A 20,396-nucleotide genomic window follows, 5' to 3' on the forward strand; every position below is an offset into this window, starting at 1 on the left:
AAAAGTCTCTGGCTATACTAGAGAAGGAATTACAGCTTAAATTGCAGAGAGCTGAAGAACAACATATTTCTCAACCTTCTGATCCTGTATCCTTGGACACCCTTCGGAAAGTAAGATTTGAATATAATCTATTATTAAGCTCCTCTGCGGCTAAGGATGTTTTCATGAGGTCGGCCTACTACTATGCCAACATGAATAAATGCGGTCATCAGTTGGCTGAATATGTCAAACTACGTACAGAGAAGACCTTAATCCCTGCAATAAAGGATGATAATGGCTACACTTGGCTATCCAATGAAGATATTGCTTCACAATTCCGTGATTTCTACTCTACATTATATACCTCAGACTCTCCGGATGTTACATTGTTTGACTCATTCTTAGACCCTCTTCCTCACTCTACTATTTCTGACTCAGATAACGAGATTCTGTCTGCTCCACTATCTGTAACTGCTATTCAGGAAGCTCTATCACTAATGTCTAAAAACAAGGCTCCGGGACCAGATGGTTTTCCTGTAGATTTTTATGTGGCATTCCAGGAACTTCTACTTCCAGAACTGTACCTTCTTTTTACCCACCTGATTGATTCAGGCTCTGTCAGTGGGACGTTCACAGAAGCTATGACAGTTGTAATATTAAAGGCTGGGAAGGATCCTTTAAAGGTGGCGCACTACAGACCTTTGGCCTTGATAAACACTGATGCAAAACTTTTTGCCAAAGTTTTGGCTTTGCGCTTACAATTAGTGTTACCTACTATTATTCACACGGATCAGAATGGATTCATGCATGGTCGTTTATCATCTGACAACACTCGATTATTCTCGCATATCATACACCATGCTCAACAAATTACGACACCCCTGTATGCAGTGGCCTTAGACGCTGAAAAGGCCTTTGACCGCGTAGAATGGTCTTTTCTTTTTCGCGTGTTATCCTGGTTTGGATTCAGTGCTACCTTTTTGAACCTTGTGAAGATATTATACTTCAGCCCTACAACCTTTCTCCGAATTAATGGCACCACGTCTCCTCCCTTCTACCCTACTCGTGGAACCAGACAGGGATGCCCACTCTCTCCATTGCTGTTCAACATTGCATTGGAACCATTACTGATAGCAATCAGATCTGATCCCAATATACATGGTTTCAAGTGGGGAGATTTTCATTCCAAGCTCTCGGCATACGCCGATGATGTGCTATTATACTCTGATCTGGATTCATTACCCTTCATATTTGACATCATAGACGACTATGCTCAAATCTCTGGTTATAAGTTGAACAGACATAAAACTGAAATTATGCCACTTAACAGTCACTTGGATCCTGAAATACTTAGCAAATTCTCCCTGTTATCTGCAGACAGTAAGCTAAAATATTTGGGAGTCTATTTTGGACCTACATTAGAAGAAACTAGTGAATACAACATACAATATCTGTTCAGTATTGCCTCATCACTCACTGAGCGCTGGTCTCCATTGAATTTATCATGGTGGGGACGCTTAGATACTATTAAAATGATACTGATGCCTAAAATAAATTATCTACTCTCCATGATTCCATTTCTATTTCCTGCAAAAGTGTATGCTAAGATTGAATCAATCCTTGTCAAATTTCTTTGGAAACACAAAACCCCGAGAATAGCATTAAAGAAGTTGAAAGCTTCAAAAGAAATGGGAGGAGTCAATTTCCCTAGTTTCCATGAATATCATTTGGCTTTTCTGAATCGTCAAGGAGCTCGTTGGATTAATGTATCTCCACACACTTTGATACCATCATGGTTATTGTTGGAACGTACAATCATCTCTACTGCACATCTACCACTTCTTGCCTTTACTTCTCCTCATGCTAAGATCGTCAATCATCCCATTTTTTCATCTACAAGAACTGCATTGCTGGCGATTGATGCGATTGGTAAATATAAATGGCATGATACTCTTCACTCATCCATATGGCATAATCCTCAATTTAAGATACAAGGACAGTATATCGAGTGGAAATCCTGGATAAAGCTGGGGATTTACTCGATTATGCATATCTGGGATGATACTAAACTAGCGTCTTTCTCTACTCTCAAGCAACGATATAATTTACCTGCTACTCAATTTTTTCACTGGCTGCAACTTCACCATTGTATCTCTACATATACTTCTACCAACCCTTTGCATTCTTCTCCTCCATCCTTACTACAATGGATTACAGAGATTAGTGGACAAAAGAGTGAGGCATCGTCCTGGTATAAATTACTAAGAGATTATAATTATCCTGCATGTACTGCCTTACATGATATTTGGAACCTTGATGTTAATAAAGCATTTACGTTATCTGATTGGGGGAAAATATGGCTGTCAGCACGTAGATCATTTCGATCATCTGCCATGTCCCAAATGATGTATTTTGTACTACACAGAGCCTATTGGACCCCATATAAATTATCTAAAATAGACAAAAAGCATACGAATCTCTGCTGGTCTTGTTCTCTAGACATTGGTACCTTTGAACACATGCTTTACTATTGCCCTAATGTCTCTGTTTACTGGAATTGTGTATGGGAAATCATTTGTGATATATTGCCTATAAATTCATCTATTTCATTTTCAGTAGTGATATTTGGTCCCTTAGCCTTACCAGATGTATTGGACTTTTACCAATCTAAACTCTTGTCTTGTTTATTACAACTTGCTCTTAAGTCAATATTCTCTCATTGGAAAGACTCTGCTTCATTGCACTCTAACATATGGTGGAATACTGTATGTTTATATGTTAAATTTGAGAAAGTTGCTGCAGAAAAAACTAATTCAATATCATCGTTTACTAAACTTTGGGCCCCTATCACTGACATGGTCTCTGATCTTTAGATATTTATGTTCTCCTTCAGGTTATTTTGTCATGTATGTTTTTCATTATTTGTATTACAATGCTGATGGACTGTACTCTAGGATTTACTACCTGTTGTGTGTGGAAGATTTTGACACTGATCTGTGACTTGTTCTCATTGTATTGTTTCTTTTGTAACTGCTTTTTTATTCTTAAATAAAGAAATACATTGAACTTAAAAAAAAAATAATAGTGGGGAGAATTATTTTCTTTGGACTTTAGATGAGATTGCTATATAGCCATATAGTTGATACTAGTGAGAACTCCACACAGGGTTCACTTGCCTATCTGAGGATACGAGTCAGTCACTAGTCTTCCTGGTCTTTATGCACCTGTATGTTTTCCATTTCTTAATCTTTAATGTAGTTTCCACATTTTAAATTATCAACACACTGATCCTTGTAGTTGGGCAATTTTATACCGATAACAATTTTATACCGATCTTTCCCACTTTACCCACTCTCCCACTCCTGGCAGTCTGCGCGTATTTTAGCACCGGCGGTAACAGCTCCAACACTGAGCGCCGGAGCTGCTATCACTGCAGTCGGCGCAAAAACTGCACTATGGTTTTGTAAAACAGGGGCTAAGAATCAAGACAGTATCAACAACAGCCCTCTTCTTTCTCTCCTCCAAAGTCTGCAATAACTTATTACAGCTATTTAGATTATAAGAACACGTTTCCAGCTCCAAGCTACAGTTTGTCTGTAAAGTCAAGATGCCTTCAGGTAGTTGAATATAAAAGCACCGGGCTTAGAACATATACAGATTTCCATTGTACCTCATCAACCAGGAACGTGATTTTCTCTATGAAATTCTGGACCTCACGTGTTATCTCGTTTATTGACATCTTTTTTTTGCGCTGTACAATTGCTTTTGCTTCCACACACATTGCTTCCTGAAAGAGACAAAAGACCATGTTTTAGCAGTTGAGAAGATTTCTGCTGGCCCTCCACGCATAAGGGATGCACTGTGCCCAAATGTCAACGTAGGAGCACAAATCTCTGGTGTCTGTGCCATTGAAGATCTCTGGTGACTATGCCACTGAAAATCTCTGGTGGCCATGCCACTGAAGATCTCTGGTGACCATTCCACTGAAGATCTCTGGTGACCATTCCACTGGAGATCTCTGGTGTCTGTGCTATTGAAGATCTCTTGGTGACCATGCCACTGAAAATCTCTGGTGGCCTTGTCACTGAAGATCTCTGGTGACCATGCCACTGAAGATCTCTGGTGACCATGCCACTGGAGATCTCTGGTGACCATTCCACTGGAGATCTCTGGTGTCTGTGCTATTGAAGATCTCTTGGTGACCATGCCACTGAAAATCTCTGGTGGCCTTGTCACTGAAGATCTCTGGTGACCATTCCACTGAAGATCTCTGGTGACCATTCCACTGGAGATCTCTGGTGTCTGTGCTATTGAAGATCTCTTGGTGACCATGCCACTGAAAATCTCTGGTGGCCTTGTCACTGAAGATCTCTGGTGACCATGCCACTGAAGATCTCTGGTGACCATGCCACTGGAGATCTCTGGTGACCGTGCAACTGAAGATCTCTGGTGACCAAGCCACCAGTCCAGAAGTCCATGAATCACAGCTTCATTATAAAGGTCTAACAATAAGAGTTACTAATGTGCTAGTGCATTATTAGACCTATTGCATAAAATGGAATTTCTGTCATGATAACGCTCATTAATAGTATTAACACACAGTAAAACACTAATGCACATTAGTAATCTGTAAGGGTTGTTTGATTAATATGATACATTATATTAAAAATACTCTCTCATTATGGGCCCCGTTTATAAAGCCGAGGTAGCGATTCCCGCAGAGCAAATACGATGCAGTCCATTCAATTCCTACGGGTTGTGTTGCATTTGCTGCACCAGGACTTGCTACCATGGTCTTATAAAAGGGACCCTATATACTAATAGAATGTTTAGAACATAAGAAGTGCAGTGCTGGGTAAAATTTGAATTATTTGAGGACTTAGGAATGCTTTATATCATATAGAACTTTAATAGAGCATAATTATGAAACTATATAGGATTTATAAGCAAACATATTCTAAGATGACTTTTGCTAGGAAATATATTGCTCTATATATCTTTAGTAACTGTAATAATTAAATATATTTTGGTTACTCTTCAATGTTCTACTATATAGAATATAATAGAAAATCCTGTGAAAATGCTATGGACAAACCTAAGGAAAATCTCTTAATTAATATTAATTAATACAGGCCCTCTTTTACTAAGCCATGGTTGAGGTTTCTACCATAGGCCAGGGTGCTAAAAGATCCGATGAGCTTCGGAGCATATATTGCTCCTGTTTGATTCCTACTATCCATTTTGGTCAGTATTACTCGTACTCACCCACTCAGATACAGTATATGTAGCGTTTTCTTCACATTTCCTCTCAACTTTCTTCCATCTAACTTTATATCATGACCTCTTGCCTGTAATCTTTTGTTTCTGAATGGAAAACGATTACCCTTTATTGAAGCCTTATACAAATGGAAACATTTCTGTCCTTGATTATTTTCTGTCTTCTACAGTCTTGATCGTCACCCTCAGTCTTTGAGGGCTGTCTGGCAGGTCGGGTTTTCTGGATATCCCTAATGGATATAGTATGAGAGAGACAGTTGCACACAATGGAGATGGCAGGCGTGCAGATCATCTTCATGCATATTCATTAGGGAGATCCTGAAAAGCAGAGCCATTGGTGGGCTTTGAGGACTGGGAGTGCAGGCTAAGGGCTCCTTTTACGAAGGCGCACCAGGGCCTTAACACGCGGAAGAGCGCTACCGTCTCCTCTTGAGCAGGCAGTAGTTTTTTGACCAGCACGCGCTAATCCGACGCGTGCATTAAAAACGCAAGCGCACCTTCGGAAAAGGAGCCCTAAGTCTCTAGAGAAGGCTTGTCCAAGTTCAGTCCTCAAAGGCCGCAAACATGTTTTCAGGGCATCCCTAATAAATATTCAAGAGAAAGATTTGCATGCCCAACTGCATCCATTGTATGCAGAATTCTCTCATGCGTATTTGTTTGGGATATCCCGAAAACTTGGTCTGCTTGCAGCCCTCAAAGATTGAACTTGGACATGCCTGTTAGAGTATTTGCCTTCATTTGCATGGAGAAAATGCTTATCATGCCCAATTCTATGTCAGTCTTCTACTACAGAATCTTCACCAATCTTCCATCCTGTCATGGAAGCTGCAGATTCTATTTATAGCACTGATATATTCACCCTTTATTAATGGACACTCCATTGGTATTATGTTAAGAAAGTTCTTCACTTACCAGCTCTTGTTTGCATAATGTAATTCGTTTTTTGTCCAAAGCAGTCTGGTTGGGGATTTTGGATTTCTTCTCGGTGGCAGAGTTTAATGCTCTTTGAACAATAAAGGAAAAAAAACCCAAAATGACACAACAAAACCATATCGTGTGCTGTTATATTGTAGCCCAGTAGAAGGGTTAATTATAAATCCAAGTGTCACAATCACATACGTGATCGTGAGGCATCATACATTGTGGATAACATCAAGTGTAACCTAGAAACATTAGGAATTAGGGTCCCCTTTTATCAAGCCGCGTTAGGGATTTTTTTATCGCAGGCCGCTGCGCTAAAAGCTCCGACGCTCATAGAATTCCTTTGCTAAAGGTGAGATTCTCTAACTGGCGCCATCGCATGATTGATGCACGGTTGGCAGCTACTTTTAAGGTGGCCACCAACGACGGCGCCGGTTAGAGAAACCGGGCCTTAGTACACAACAGCATATAACTATTGGTGCCTATATAGAGGCATTTTCAAAAACTAAAATGTCCAAAAACCGACATAAATCGGCACTTGGGCATCCTAATCGCTAGGACGTCTAAGTGCCGATTTTCAAAACCATCTCTCAGGATGTCTAGGGCAGGGATCTCAAAGTCCCTCCTTGAAGACCGCAATCCAGTCGAGTGTGTAGGATTTCCCCAATGAATATGCATTGAAAGCAGTGCATGCGCATAGATCTCATGCATATTCATTGGGGAAGTCCTGAGAACCCGACTGGATTGCGGCCCTCAAGGAGGGACTCTGGGACCCCTGGTCTAGGGTGTCTTTCAGGATGTCTATCCGCTGTGCTTCCAGAACTACAGAGGGACATGTTGAAGGTGTGTTATGGATGAGCCTAGTTTAAGGGTGGGGGGGAATTCATCAATGTATGCTACTGTAAAAATGGTTTATTTGACCACAAGTCTTGATATTTTAGTATTTTAGTACAAGGCCCCATTTTATCAAATGAAATTTTGAGCTAAAATAGCACAGTTTGTGGTAAAATAACCCATCTGATGAATCCCCCCCTAAGTTCTTTGGGATTACAGGGCAAAGTCTTGAAATGGTTTTTCTCTTTTTTTAGAGAATAGATATTTTAGAGTTAAAGCTTCTTCATGGATTAAGGTATTGTCAGGTGTGCCTTAAGCATCTACATTATCCCCTGTTCTTTTAAAATTTATATACTACCTTTATGTAGATTACTTTCAAGAACTGGACTTTTGTATAAATTAAATACAGATGATGTAAAAGCTAAGTGGTTAACACTGAAATCAACCATACATGAAGCAACTAGCCGCTTCATAAAATCAGTAAATAAACGACAAAGAAACAATAAACCCCAATGGTTCACCGCAGAGATCTCGCACCTCATTAAGGAGAAGAAAAAAGTGTTTCTCTCCTACAAGCGCACGGAGAAAAGAGAGGCAAAAGTAGAATATAGGACCAGGTCTACAGCGGTCAAAATGGCAGTTAGGGAGGCAAAACTTCGAGTGGAAGAAATTCTGGCAAAAAACATTAAAAAGGGGGACAAATCCTTCTTCAGGTATATTAGTGACAGAAAAAGGAACACAGGCGGGATAGTACGCCTTAGAAGACCGGACGGAAGTTACGTGGAAGCAGATTCCGATAAAGCCAAACTACTGAATGAATACTTCTGCTCAGTCTTCACCTGTGAGGCACCGGGACACGGTCCGCAGTTGAAGGCAACACAAAGCACAGAAGACCCGTTTCAGAATTTTGAGTTCACACCAGGTGAAGTTTACAGTGAACTGGCAAGACTCAAGGTGAACAAAGCCATGGGACCAGACAATTTGCACCCAAGAGTGCTCAGAGAATTGAGCGATGTCCTGGCGAAACCGTTGGCTGAGCTATTCAATCTCTCCCTAAGTAAGGGGAAAGTTCCCCTGGACTGGAAATTAGCTAATGTCGTTCCTCTGCATAAAAAGGGTTGCAGGGCAGAGGCTGCGAATTATAGACCGGTGAGTCTCACATCAATAGTGTGCAAACTCATGGAAACACTAATTAAAAGCAAATTGGACACGATCTTGAATGAAGGGAATCTTCGGGATCCCAGTCAGCATGGATTCACCAAGGGTAGGTCCTGCCAATCCAATCTCATCAGCTTCTTTGACTGGGTAACAAGAAAGTTGGACTTGGGAGAGTCTTTGGACGTCGTGTACCTGGACTTCAGTAAAGCTTTTGACAGTGTCCCACACCGCAGGCTGCTAAGCAAGATGGAATCGATGGGGTTAGGAGAGACACTAACTGCATGGGTCAATGATTGGCTGAGTGGCAGACTTCAGAGGGTGGTGGTTAATGGTCCCTCTCTAAAACATCGGAGGTGACCAGTGGAGTGCTGCAGGGCTTGGTCCTGGGTCCACTCCTTTTCAACATATTCATAGGGGATCTGACTCAAGGGCTTCAAGGTAAAATAACACTATTCGCCGATGACGCCAAACTATGTAAAATAGTAAGTGAATGCAGTTTACAGAATTATATGGCGCAGGACCTGCTTACATTGGAAAGTTGGTCCTCAACCTGGCAGCTAGGCTTCAATGCTAAGAAATGTAAGGTCATGCACCTCAGAAGCGGAAATCCATGCAGGACGTACTTCTTGAACGGAGAAACTTTAACTAGGACTTCAGCAGAACGAGATTTAGGAGTAATCATCAGGGCAGACATGAAAACTGCCAATCAAGTGGAGAAGGCTTCATCTAAGGCAAGGCAGATATTGGGTTGTATCAATAGAAGTTTCGTCAGCCGAAAGCCTGAAGTCATAATGCCGTTGTACAGGGCCATGGTGAGACCTCATCTGGAGTACTGTGTGCAATTCTGGAGGCCACATTACAGTAAAGATGTGCGCAGAATTGAATCGGTTCAACGGACGGCCACCAGGATGATCTCAGGGCTCAAGGGTCTCTCATACGAAGAGAGACTGAACAAATTGCAGCTCTACACTCTTGAGGAGCGTAGGGAGAGGGGAGACATGATCGAAACATTTAAGTACCTCACGGGACGTGTCGAAGTGGAAGATGATATTTTCTTTCTCAAGGGACCCTCAGCCACAAGAGGGCACCCGCTCAAACTCAGGGGCGGAAAATTTCATGGCGACACCAGAAAGTATTTCTTCACAGAGAGAGTGGTTGATCATTGGAACAAGCTTCCAGTGCAGGTGATCGAGGCAGACAGCGTGCCAGACTTTAAGAATAAATGGGATACCCATGTGAGATCCCTACGAGGGTCAAGATAAGGAAATTGGGTCATTAGGGCATAGACAGGGGGTGGGTAAGCAGAGTGGGCAGACTTGATGGGCTGTAGCCCTTTTCTGCCGTCATCTTCTATATTTCTATGTTTCTATGATATTCAATTCTATCTTCCATTCTTGGACTCTTGGGACAGAACACTGGATTTGCTGAAATTTTATTTACAGATTATTACAGTTTGGATGAAGGCTAACAGGCTGAATTACTTGTGAATGTATGAAAAACTCAAGTTTTGGTACTTTCATATACTACTTCTATGGATTGTCCCTTAGAGTTTGAAATTGAAGGAGAACAGATATAGATTCATCGAGAGATTAAATATTTAGGAAATTTTTAAAATATCATTTAAATCTCTTCTGAAATTGTTGGTGAAGAAGATATTTTTATAATTCACGTGTGTGAGGGTATAGTTTATAGTTTATTTAAAATTTGATAAAACGCTTTACAATATATTTCAAAGCGTTGTACAATTAAAATCAAAAATAAACATAAGAACATAAGAACATAAGAAGCGCCATCTCCGGATCAGACCTTCGGTCCATCAAGTCCGGCGATCCGCACACGCGGAGGCCCTGCTAGGTATTCACCTGGCTTATTTTATAGCCAACCATATCTTTATATGCCTATCTCAAGGAGATATGCATCTAGTTTGCTTTTGAAACCTAGGACTGTCGATTCCGCAATAATCTCCCCTGGGAGAGTATTCCAGATGTCAACCACTCTCTGTGTGAAGCAGAACTTCCTGACATTAGTCCTGAACTTGCCCCCCCTTAGCTTCATTTCATGTCCTCTTGTCCGTGTCAAATTGGACATTGTAAATAATCTTCTCTGCTCTATTTTGTCAATTCCTTTCAGTATTTTGAAGGTCTCGATCATATCCCCACGCAGTCTCCTTTTCTCAAGGGAGAACAATCCCAGTGTTTTAAGTCGATCCTCATATTCCAGTTTCTCCATACCCTTCACTAGTTTAGTTGCTCGTCTCTGCACCCTCTCCAGCAGTTTTATATCCTTCTTTAGGTAGGGAGACCAATGTTGGACGCAGTATTCCAAGTGGGGTCTGACCATTGCCCTATAAAGCGGCATTATAACTTTCTCCGATCTACTCGAGATTCCTTTCTTTATCATGCCCAACATTCTATTTGCCTTATTTGCCGCTGCCACGCATTGTGCCGACGGCTTCAGGGTCCTATCTATCAGTACACCCAGATCTCTTTCTTGTTCACTTTTCCCCAGAGTTGCACCTGACATTCTGTACTCGTATTCCTTATTTTTACTGCCTAAATGCATTACCTTGCATTTCTCCACGTTGAACTTCATCTGCCATTTCTCCGCCCATTTTTCTAACCGACACAAATCGCTCTGGAGTTCCTCACTGTCCTCCTGCGATCTGATTGCCCGGCAGAGTTTTGTGTCGTCTGCAAACTTGATGATCTCACTGGATGTTCCGTTTTCCAGGTCATTGATATAAATATTAAAAAGGATCGGCCCAAGTACCGAGCCCTGGGGCACACCACTAGTCACTCTCTCCCAGTCGGAGAACTTCCCATTTATGCCCACTCTCTGCTTTCGGTTTTCCAGCCATTTGCCTATCCATCTTTGTATATCTCCCTCTATGCCATGGCTTTGTAGCTTCCTGAGAAGTCTTTCGTGTGGAACTTTGTCAAATGCTTTCTGGAAGTCCAAGTATATTATGTCCACCGGCTTTCCACTATCAATTTGCTCGTTCACGGTCTCAAAGAATTGGAGTAAATTCGTCAGACACGATTTCCCTTTCCTGAATCCATGTTGACTGGGTTTCATCAAGTCGTGTGTGTCCAAGTGCTGAACTATGCTATCCTTGATCAGTGATTCAATCATCTTGCCGGGGACAGACGTAAGACTCACAGGTCTATAGTTGCCCGGTTCTCCTCTCGATCCTTTTTTGAAAATTGGCGTGACGTTCGCTTTCCTCCAGTCGTCTGGTATCTGACCAGTTCTGATTGACAGGTTTGCAAGTTTTTGCAATAACTCTCCAATTTCAATCTTCAATTCCTTCAAGACTCTCGGGTGAATTTCATCCGGTCCAGGTGATTTGTCACTTTTAAGTTTGTCGATCTGATAGTATATCTGGGCTAAGTCCACTTCAACTGTGGTGAGGCTGTCTTCTATTTCTCCTGCAAACACTTTCTCCGCTTCAGGTATTGTTGAGGTGTCCTCCTTCGTAAAAACGGACGCAAAGAAGGAATTTAGTTTGTCTGCGATTTGTTTATCTTCCTTGATGTACCCTTTTCTTCCCTTGTCGTCCAGGGGTCCAGGGCAAAGACAATACAAGGACAGACAATACAAGGACAGACATACTAAGGTGGGAAGGAGGAATAAAACAAAAGGGAAGTGTGGAAGAAAATTACAATTAAAAAAAAAAAATTAAAAACAGGGAAGAAACGAAGGGAAAAGATAGGGAAGCATTTTAAAATTAATAAAAAACAAAGGTGAATTAAGATTGTTTAAAATACATCAAAATTGAATCAGATACATTAATCATATGCATCTTTAAAAAGGAAACATTTTAAGCTGCTCTTAAATTTAACCAAGTTTTGTTCTACTCTTAACTGTAAAGGTAGTGAGTTCCAAATAGTGGGTGCTGTTATGGAGAAAATGTATGAACGACGAGTACCGATTCTTTTTAGAGATGGAACATAAAGGGTAAATTGTGATGAGGATCTTAAGATTCTAGGGGAGTCATATGGAATAAGTAGTCTGTCAATAAAGCTGGTGCATTAGTCTTCCGGGTCTTGAAAGCAAGGAGGACGATTTTATAGATGATCCGATGATGAATGGGTAGCCAGTGGGCATTTTTCAACAGAGGAGTGACGTGATCAGATTTTTTTGAGTTAGTGATAATTTTTATTGCTGTGTTTTGTATTAGTTGAAGGCGTCTAATGTCCTTTTTGTATAAACCTTTATATAATGAATTACAGTAGTCGATTTTAGAAATTATGATGGAATGAATTAAAATCTGGAGAGGGAATGAATTAAAACACAAATACAAACAGCCTAGGAGCAAGACAAGATCAGTGTGAGATACAATCACGATAATTAATATGAAACTCAAGTAAGTAAATAAAATTTAACAGGGCTTATTGCGCTTACAATAACAAGAAAAAGAATGGACCCTATCTCTGGAATTATTTGCCTGAAGAATTTCATAAAATTTCTTCTTATTTTGCTTTTTGTAAATTTTTAAACACTCGGTTGTTTCACCAGGATTTTGATTGATGTGTTGGAGATTTTATTATTGTAGAATTGTATGTGTGCAATATTGGGCTCCTTTTAGTAAGGCACGCTAACCGATTTATTGCATGCTAACTGCTAAGGTGCCAATAGAATATAATGGATGCCTTAGCATTTAGCGAACGCTAATATTTAGCGCATGCTAAATTAGTCAGCGCACCTTAATAAAAGGACCCTGTTGTGTACTAGAATTGTTAGTTGTGAACACTAAGGAATTTATGCAATACATAAAAATCACAAAATCCAATCTAATCTCAATCCTTTGCTTAAAACATCCTTCCTAAAATGACTGCCTTAAAGTGGTATGGGATGCAAGATATAGGGCTCCTTTTATCAAGCCACGCTAGCCGCTACCGCCTCCCTTGAGCAGGCGGTAGTTTTTAGGCCAGCTCGGGGGTTAGAGCGGCTTGATAAAAGGAGCCCATAATATAATGATTCAAAATGTTGTATGATCATTGTACTGAGGTACCCCCTCTTCAAACCCAGCATGCACCCAAAAAGAGGGAGAAAAAGCTTCAGACTAATGTAGCAGTATAAAACCAAAAGGTACAAATCAAAACTGCTTTTGATACTTTCGTAGGCAAAAAAAACTCCCTCACAGAACAGCTGAGGCTCATAAAAGGGCAAAGTCACCCGGAGGCATGTTCAAGGACTTAGCTGACAAAAGACGACTTGAGCTCCAACGCTGTCACGTCTTCTCCAATCTTCCCAACAAGCGACCTTGTTTCACTAATGTTTGGCTCATGAGGGGAACAAACAATACAGCCTTGAAAAGTGCAGCCATGCTGAGACCAACCCCTGAGCTGTTCTGTGAAGGAGTTTTTTGCCAGTGAAAGTATCAAAAGCAGTTTTGATTTGTACCTTTTGGTTTTATACTGCTACATTAGTCTGAGGCTTTTTCTCCCTCTTTTTGGGTACATGCTGGGTTTGACGAGGGGGTACCTCGGTGCCACGATCACACACATTTTGAATCATTATATGAACATATTATATGTTGTGCGTCCTCGTATAATTTGTTAACACATGGAAGATATAATACCTGCATTGGTTGGTAAACGCATTTAGAGTGTTATTCATCTTCTCTTCTGCTGCAAGGTCTGAAATCTTGATCAGCTCTTTTACTTCTTCTAAGCTGTCTTCCTAAATATGCAGAGAAACAGTTATGAAAGGCAAGAGACATCATTTTCCGGGTTGGTGAGACAGTACAGTCAGAGTCCACCATGCAGAGCACCCGAGAGAATATTGACCTTCTTGAAGAAAATAATGATCACTTACATTTATATAACATTTCTCACTTAAAAAAAAAGCACCATTGTGCTTTTCATGTAAATCTTTTAGAAACCCTAACAGAGGTGTGATGGCATCAGTAGCCCACTTGGCGTCGGCCTCCGTAGAAGAGATTTGCACAGTGGCAACTTGGACGTCTGTCCATACATTTACCTTGAATTACAGTCCAAAGCAGTAGATTTGGCCAGATAGTCTTCCAGAACTTATTCATTTGCGGAATAGAATCCAACATCTTCTGCCCCTCCCCCCAGCCCATTTTTTTCAGTTCTTAGTTGCCTTTAAAAAAGGGGGGTGGGGAAAACTAGAAAAACATGGGCTTGTTGCCGCCAAGAAAAACCCATTTAGGTGTCTGCTGGTTTCACTGCCAACAGTTGCATCATTTTCCCCTTATTTTTCATTTGAAGGCCATTTGTAGCTAGGGATTCCCATCTATCAGGATTCAGTTGGCCTTGAAGAAAACACAATTAATTACCCGCAGCAGCTGTTCGCCAACGACAGCAGGACAGGAATCCTCACACATCCTGCCTCCTCCCCCCCAAAAGGTTGTAGTCTTTTTAAGCTCACAATGGAATAACATGGTCTCACACAACTATGGTAGGCAAAGACAGGCACATATTATACGTGGTTGGCACTCTTAAAAGCTCTGTATCAATGCTGGAGAGCTGTTCTTGCGAAGGTTCTGTAAGGATCGCTATCTTGCTGTCCTCAGAGAGCATCTACTAGAAGCAAGCACCTGCGTTTTCCCTGTGCTATTCTTTTCACTTTAGGCATGAGCTGCCAAGGAAGGAGTAATCTAGTGGTTAGTGCAGTGAGCTGAGATCCTGGGGAACTGAGTTCAATTCCCACTGCATTTCCATGTGACTCGGGGCATAAAAACATAAAAATAGCCTTAGTGGGTCAGACCAATGGTCTCTCTAGCCCTGTAGCCTGTCCTCACGGTGGCCAATCCAGATCACCAGTACCTGGCAAAAACCCATAGAGTAGCAACATGCAGTGGCTTCCCCCATGTTTTTCTCAATAACAGACTATGGACTTTTCCTCCAGGAATTTGTCCAAACCTTTTTTAAGATCAGCCACATTAACTGCTCTTACCACATCCTCTGGCAATGCGTTCTAGAACTTAACTATTCTCTGAGTGAAAAAAAAAATTTCCTCCTATTGGTTTTAAAAGTATTTCCCTGTAACTTCATCGAGTGTCCCCTAGTCTTTGTAATTTTTGACGGAATAAAAAAATAGATCCACCTGTACCCGTTCTACACCACTCAGGATTTTGTAGACTTTAATCAAATCTCCCCTCAGCCATCTCTTTTCCAAGCTGAAAAGCCCTAACCTCTTTCCTCATATGAGAGGGTTTCCATCCCCTTTATCATTTAACCCTCTATTGCCCAGGTACAAATCTTATAACGTGAACCCGCGGGTGGCCGGACTGGATGGACCTAGAGTCTGATCCGGCGAAGCCATTTCTTATGTTCTTATATGATAAAGACAGGTGCTTAAGTATAAAAAGAAACTCAGACAGAATGGTTCCATCCACAAGGGTCACTCCTCCTTGTCAATTAAGGGCCATTGTTTCAAATACAATATTGTGACACAAATACTGGAACAGAAAATTCAAACTATAAAAAAGACAGGCTTCAGCCCCTGCCTCTTTCTCATCCTTCTTCAGCCTCTCACACCTCCACATCCACCCAGACACACCCATCATTCCAATTCAAGTCTTTAAAGACAAGATAAATACCCTGCTCTGCCCTTTTTCTCTGCTTTCTCCTTCAGCCTTTTCACACCTTATACACCCACACACACTGCCTCTCCTGAACCATTTTCCTTATACACACATAGAAGCAGCTCCATAACCAAATACCCTTTCTGTACATTTGTAATAATCCTATTTCAGTATATATAAGATATGTTTTCCAAATCACTCCTGGATATTGTTTCATTATTTTACTCCCCATTGCCTCTGAAGCCCAAACCCGGGACCCAAAAAAGGCTAGACATAAAAGAAGAGATTGCAGGATTGAGTGATTTGCATGAAGGTGTGCATCCAACTTGCTTTTGAATCCCAGAATGCTGGTCTCCATCACGACCTCCTCAGGGAGAGCGTTCCAAGCGCCCACCACTCGTTGTGTGAAACAGAACTTCCTAATGTTTGTCCTGGGCCTGGTGCCCCTCAGTTTCAGTCCATGACCTCTTGTCCGAGTCACATTTGACAATGTGAATAACGATGTTTCTTGCTCTATTTTGTCAAATCCTTTTAGTATTTTAAAAGTCTCTATCATGTCTCCTCGCAGTCTTCTCTTCTCGAGGGTGAACAATCCCAGTTTTCCGAGGCGTTCTTTGTAGCTCAAATTCTCGATACCTTTAACTAGCTTCGTGGCTCGCCTTTGCACCCTCTCCAGTAGGGTTATATCCTTCTTTAGGTAGGGAGACCAGTGTTGAACACAGTACTCCAAGTGTGGTCTGACCATTGCTCTGTAAAGCGGCATTATGATATCCGCCGATCTACTTGTGATTCCCTTCTTTATCATGCCCAACATCCTATTTGCTTTCTTTGCTGCCGCTGCGCATTGAGCCGACGGCTTCAGGGTCCTGTCTATCAGTACCCCCAGGTCCCTTTCTTGTTCGGTCTTGCCCAGTGTCACACCTAACATTTTATATTCATGTTCCTTGTTTTTCTTACTAAGGTGCATCACTTTGCATTTTTCTATGTTAAACTTCATCTGCCACTTTTCTGCCCATTTCTCTAGCTGGTTCAAATCTCTCTGAAGTTCTTCTCTGTCCTTTTGTGTCCCAACTACCCAACATAGTTTTGTGTCGTCCGCAAACTTGATTAAATTACTTGTTGTTTCATCTTCTAGGTCGTTTATGAAGATGTTGAACAAGATGGGCCCAAGAACCGATCCCTGGGGTACACCGCTCGTTACCTCTTCCCAGTCCGAGAACTTCCCATTTATACCCACCCTCTGCAATCTGTTTTCTAACCATTTGCCTATCCATCTTAGTATATCTCCTTCTATTCCATGGCTTTGTAGTTTCTTCAGAAGCCTTGCGTGGGGAACCTTATCGAACGCTTTCTGGAAGTCCAAGTATATTATATCCACCGGTTCACCGCTATCAATTTGTTTGTTCACCTCCTCAAAAAATTGAAGTAAATTAGTCAAACATGACTTCCCTTTCCTAAAGCCGTGTTGGCTAGCTCTCATCAGGTCGTGATTTTCCAGGTGTTGCTCTATGTTATCCTTTATTAGTGCTTCAATCATCTTCCCAGGAACCGACGTAAGACTCACAGGTCTATAGTTGCCCGGTTCTCCTCTCGATCCCTTTTTGAAGATTGGGATGACATTAACTATCCTCCAGTCGTCTGGTATTTGCCCGGTTTTAATTGACAAGTTAGCTAGGGATTGTAATAGTTCTCCGATTTCTATCTTAAGCTCCTTTAGCACTCTCGGGTGAATTCCATCTGGTCCAGGGGATTTATCACTTCTCAATCTGTCGATCTGATAATATATCATGTTCAAATCCACATTTACTGTGGTGAGGCTATCCTCATTTTCTCCCTTGAATACTCTCCCTGTTTCTGGCATTGATGCAGTGTCCTCCTTGGTAAAGACAGACGCAAAGAATGAGTTTAGCCTATCCGCAATCTGTTTGTCTTCCTTGATGCACCCTTTTCTTCCTTGGTCGTCGAGAGGGCCCACTGCCTCCTTAGCTGGTTTTTTCCCTTTTATGTATCTAAAAAAGGGCTTGAAGTTTTTGGCTTCTTGCGCTATCTTTTCCTCATAGGCTTTTTTGGCGTCTCTTACTGCCTTGTGACAATTCTTCTGGTCGACCTTGTGACTGTTCCAGGCCTCCGTTGTGTGTTCACGTTTCCATTTTTTAAAAGAGTTCCTCTTATCCCTTACTGCATCCTTCACCTCTTTAGTTAGCCAAGCTGGTTCTCCTTTGTTTTTATTTCTCCTTCCTTTGGATATCTGCGGAATGTAGAGATTCTGCGTCTGCCCTGTCTGCCCTGTCTCTTCAATCCAGCATCTGCGCGTTCCATCCACTGTCTGCCCTCTCCCCCTTCCATATGCATCTGACTTCTTTCTATGCCCCCCTCCCCTGTCCATCCAGCCTGTGCCTTCTCCTTTTTACATCATTCATTCCAGCTTCACTGCTTTCTTCATTTTTATCTCTCCTATACCAGATCTAGCATCTTTATCCCTCTCTCATTTCTCTGCTGACCCCCTTTCCAGCATCATTCTCTCTCTACTTTCTCATTCCTCTCTCCCCCTTTTCCTCATCTGATCTCTCCATTCCACCCTGACCCCCTTCCCCTCCTGTAATCTCCCTGCCAGCTACATCCTTCCTTTTTTCCCTCTCCCTTCCCTCCTCCCCTTATCAACATTAACTCTCTTCCCATCCCTTTCCTTCCTCCCCTCCCAGCAGCATCTCTCCTTCTACCTCCCTCCAGGTCCAGTAGCAGCTCTCCCTTTATCCAGCAGCTTCCCAGTCTCCTACAGTGGCTTCCTCCCCTTCCAACAGTTCTCAGTACTTTACTTAGGCAGCCTTGGGTCTGTTGCTGCCTCTGAGGAAAGAGGAAGTTGCCGGTGAATCACAGCCCTGGCAAGTAGGAGAGCTGCTGGGAGGGGAGACAGCCACTGTCGAAGGCTCCCCAGGATCTTGCTCGCACACGCTGACCATCTCCCTTGTACCTGCAGCTCTCTCCCTTCCACTTGCACCTTCCCCACGGCCCTCTTCAGCAACTCGGCAGGGGCGGCAATCAAGGCAGGCTGCCGATGTCAGGACCTTCACTCTCTGAGTCCCACCTATTTTGTTTCAACTTCCTGTTTCGGAACAGGCGAGACTCACAGAGGGAAGGCCCCGACGTTGGCAGCCTGTCTTGATCGTCCAAGGCTGGGAGGAACAGCAGTCGGCAGGAACCGCAGTTGGGAGGAACCGCAATCATCAGGAAATTTAACTGCCGACTCAATCTCACCAGCCCTGCGCAGACTGGCAGAAATTTTCTGCGGACCGACACCGGTCCCGGACTGGCGGTTGAAGAACAGTGGTTTAGAGAATAGCACTTATGCCCAGGACCTAACTATAGGTGTGTTCATTTGTACCAACTGAAATGTGGTGCAAATCTTTGCAGCTAACCTAGACATGGAGGTCCCTTATTCTACAGCTACATGCATAACTTTGAGGAATGCCCCGATCCACCCATGACCCCCCATTTTCGTGTCCCCTTTTTGACGCTGCGTGTAAATTTTAGGCGCAGATTTTGCACCTAAATTCACACATGTAAATTTAAGTTAAATCCAATTAAATATTGAGAATTTCTTATTAAGAAGCCAATTATATCAGCACTTATTGGCTTGCTATTCAATTAAGCTGCACGCAAGTTATGCGCATGCAGTGGCGTACCAAGGGCAGGGGGGGGGAAGACCGCCCCAGGTGCATGCCCTAGGGGGTGCACAGCTGGCCAGAGTCGGAACCTCCTGGGACCTGTACTTCAGTTCAGCTGCCGGTCCACCTTCCGCAGCCAAGAAAAAGATTAAGAAGCCGGCGGGAGTGGCAAAAGCCTCCTTTAAGGAACGCCCTCCCGATCTGGCTCTATCCCGCCCCCTTCGTGACGCCACCGGACAGCATTCTCAGCCATTGGTCGACCTTGCCTGGGCGCTGTGACCCAGGCAAGGTCGACCAATGGCTGAGAACGCTGTCCGGTGGCGTCACGAAGGGGGCGGGATAGAGCCAGATCGGGAGGATGTTCCTTAAAGGAGGCTTTCGCCGCTCCTGCCGGCTTCTTAGCCTTTTTTGAACCGTAGCAGTGGCATACGCTGAATGTCCAGCACTCTGGATTGTAAACCGCCTAGAAGTCGCAAGATTGTGGCGGTATAGAAGAATAAAGTTATTATTATTATTATTATACCAAGGGCGGGGGTGGGTGTCTGTGTCAAAAAAATGATGTGCTTGGGGAGGGGTAAAAATGATGGGCCACGGGTGTCACATACCCTAGGTACGCCACTGTGCACATGCTCAAATTTCCATGCACAATTCAAAGCGGCATATATATAAGCTGCTTAGCACTATAGTAGTACTTTAATAGTTCTCTTTAATCTGACCATAAACACAATTTCATTTTAAAAACGATGACTAACGTTCTACTAATGTACTACTTACTAATATACTACTTACAAGATTTTCTGCCACTTTTTCTAAAATGTTGGACGAGTACATTCTGAAGGTCTGATCTCCCCACCTGCTTTTTATGCACACACATGGCTTCTTTCCATGGAATGCCAAATAGTGATAATTCCTGTCAAGGAAAATACAGCATATTATTTTTAAGGAAATAAAATGACTTCATTGCTAAGGAAAAATACCAAAATATTCTCTCAATAAATTATCTTTAA

General features: G+C 42.3%; 1 protein-coding gene across 2 annotated transcripts in view; it reads right to left on the bottom strand.

Moving 5' to 3' along the window:
- FER1L6 (fer-1 like family member 6) overlaps positions 1 to 20,396 on the bottom strand; it is a 402,024-nt gene that overhangs the window by 230,788 nt on the left and 150,840 nt on the right. For both annotated transcript variants that reach the window (XM_033934878.1, XM_033934877.1), the window contains exons 14-17: positions 20,179 to 20,299; positions 13,754 to 13,854; positions 6,169 to 6,259; positions 3,650 to 3,766 (exon numbers count right to left, since the gene is read on the bottom strand). In XM_033934878.1, coding sequence (XP_033790769.1) covers positions 3,650 to 3,766; positions 6,169 to 6,259; positions 13,754 to 13,854; positions 20,179 to 20,299 — 430 coding nt within the window. The remainder of the gene's footprint in view (positions 1 to 3,649; positions 3,767 to 6,168; positions 6,260 to 13,753; positions 13,855 to 20,178; positions 20,300 to 20,396) is intronic.

Source organism: Geotrypetes seraphini, chromosome 2, assembly GCF_902459505.1.
Source record: "Geotrypetes seraphini chromosome 2, aGeoSer1.1, whole genome shotgun sequence".
Taxonomy (NCBI): domain Eukaryota; kingdom Metazoa; phylum Chordata; class Amphibia; order Gymnophiona; family Dermophiidae; genus Geotrypetes; species Geotrypetes seraphini.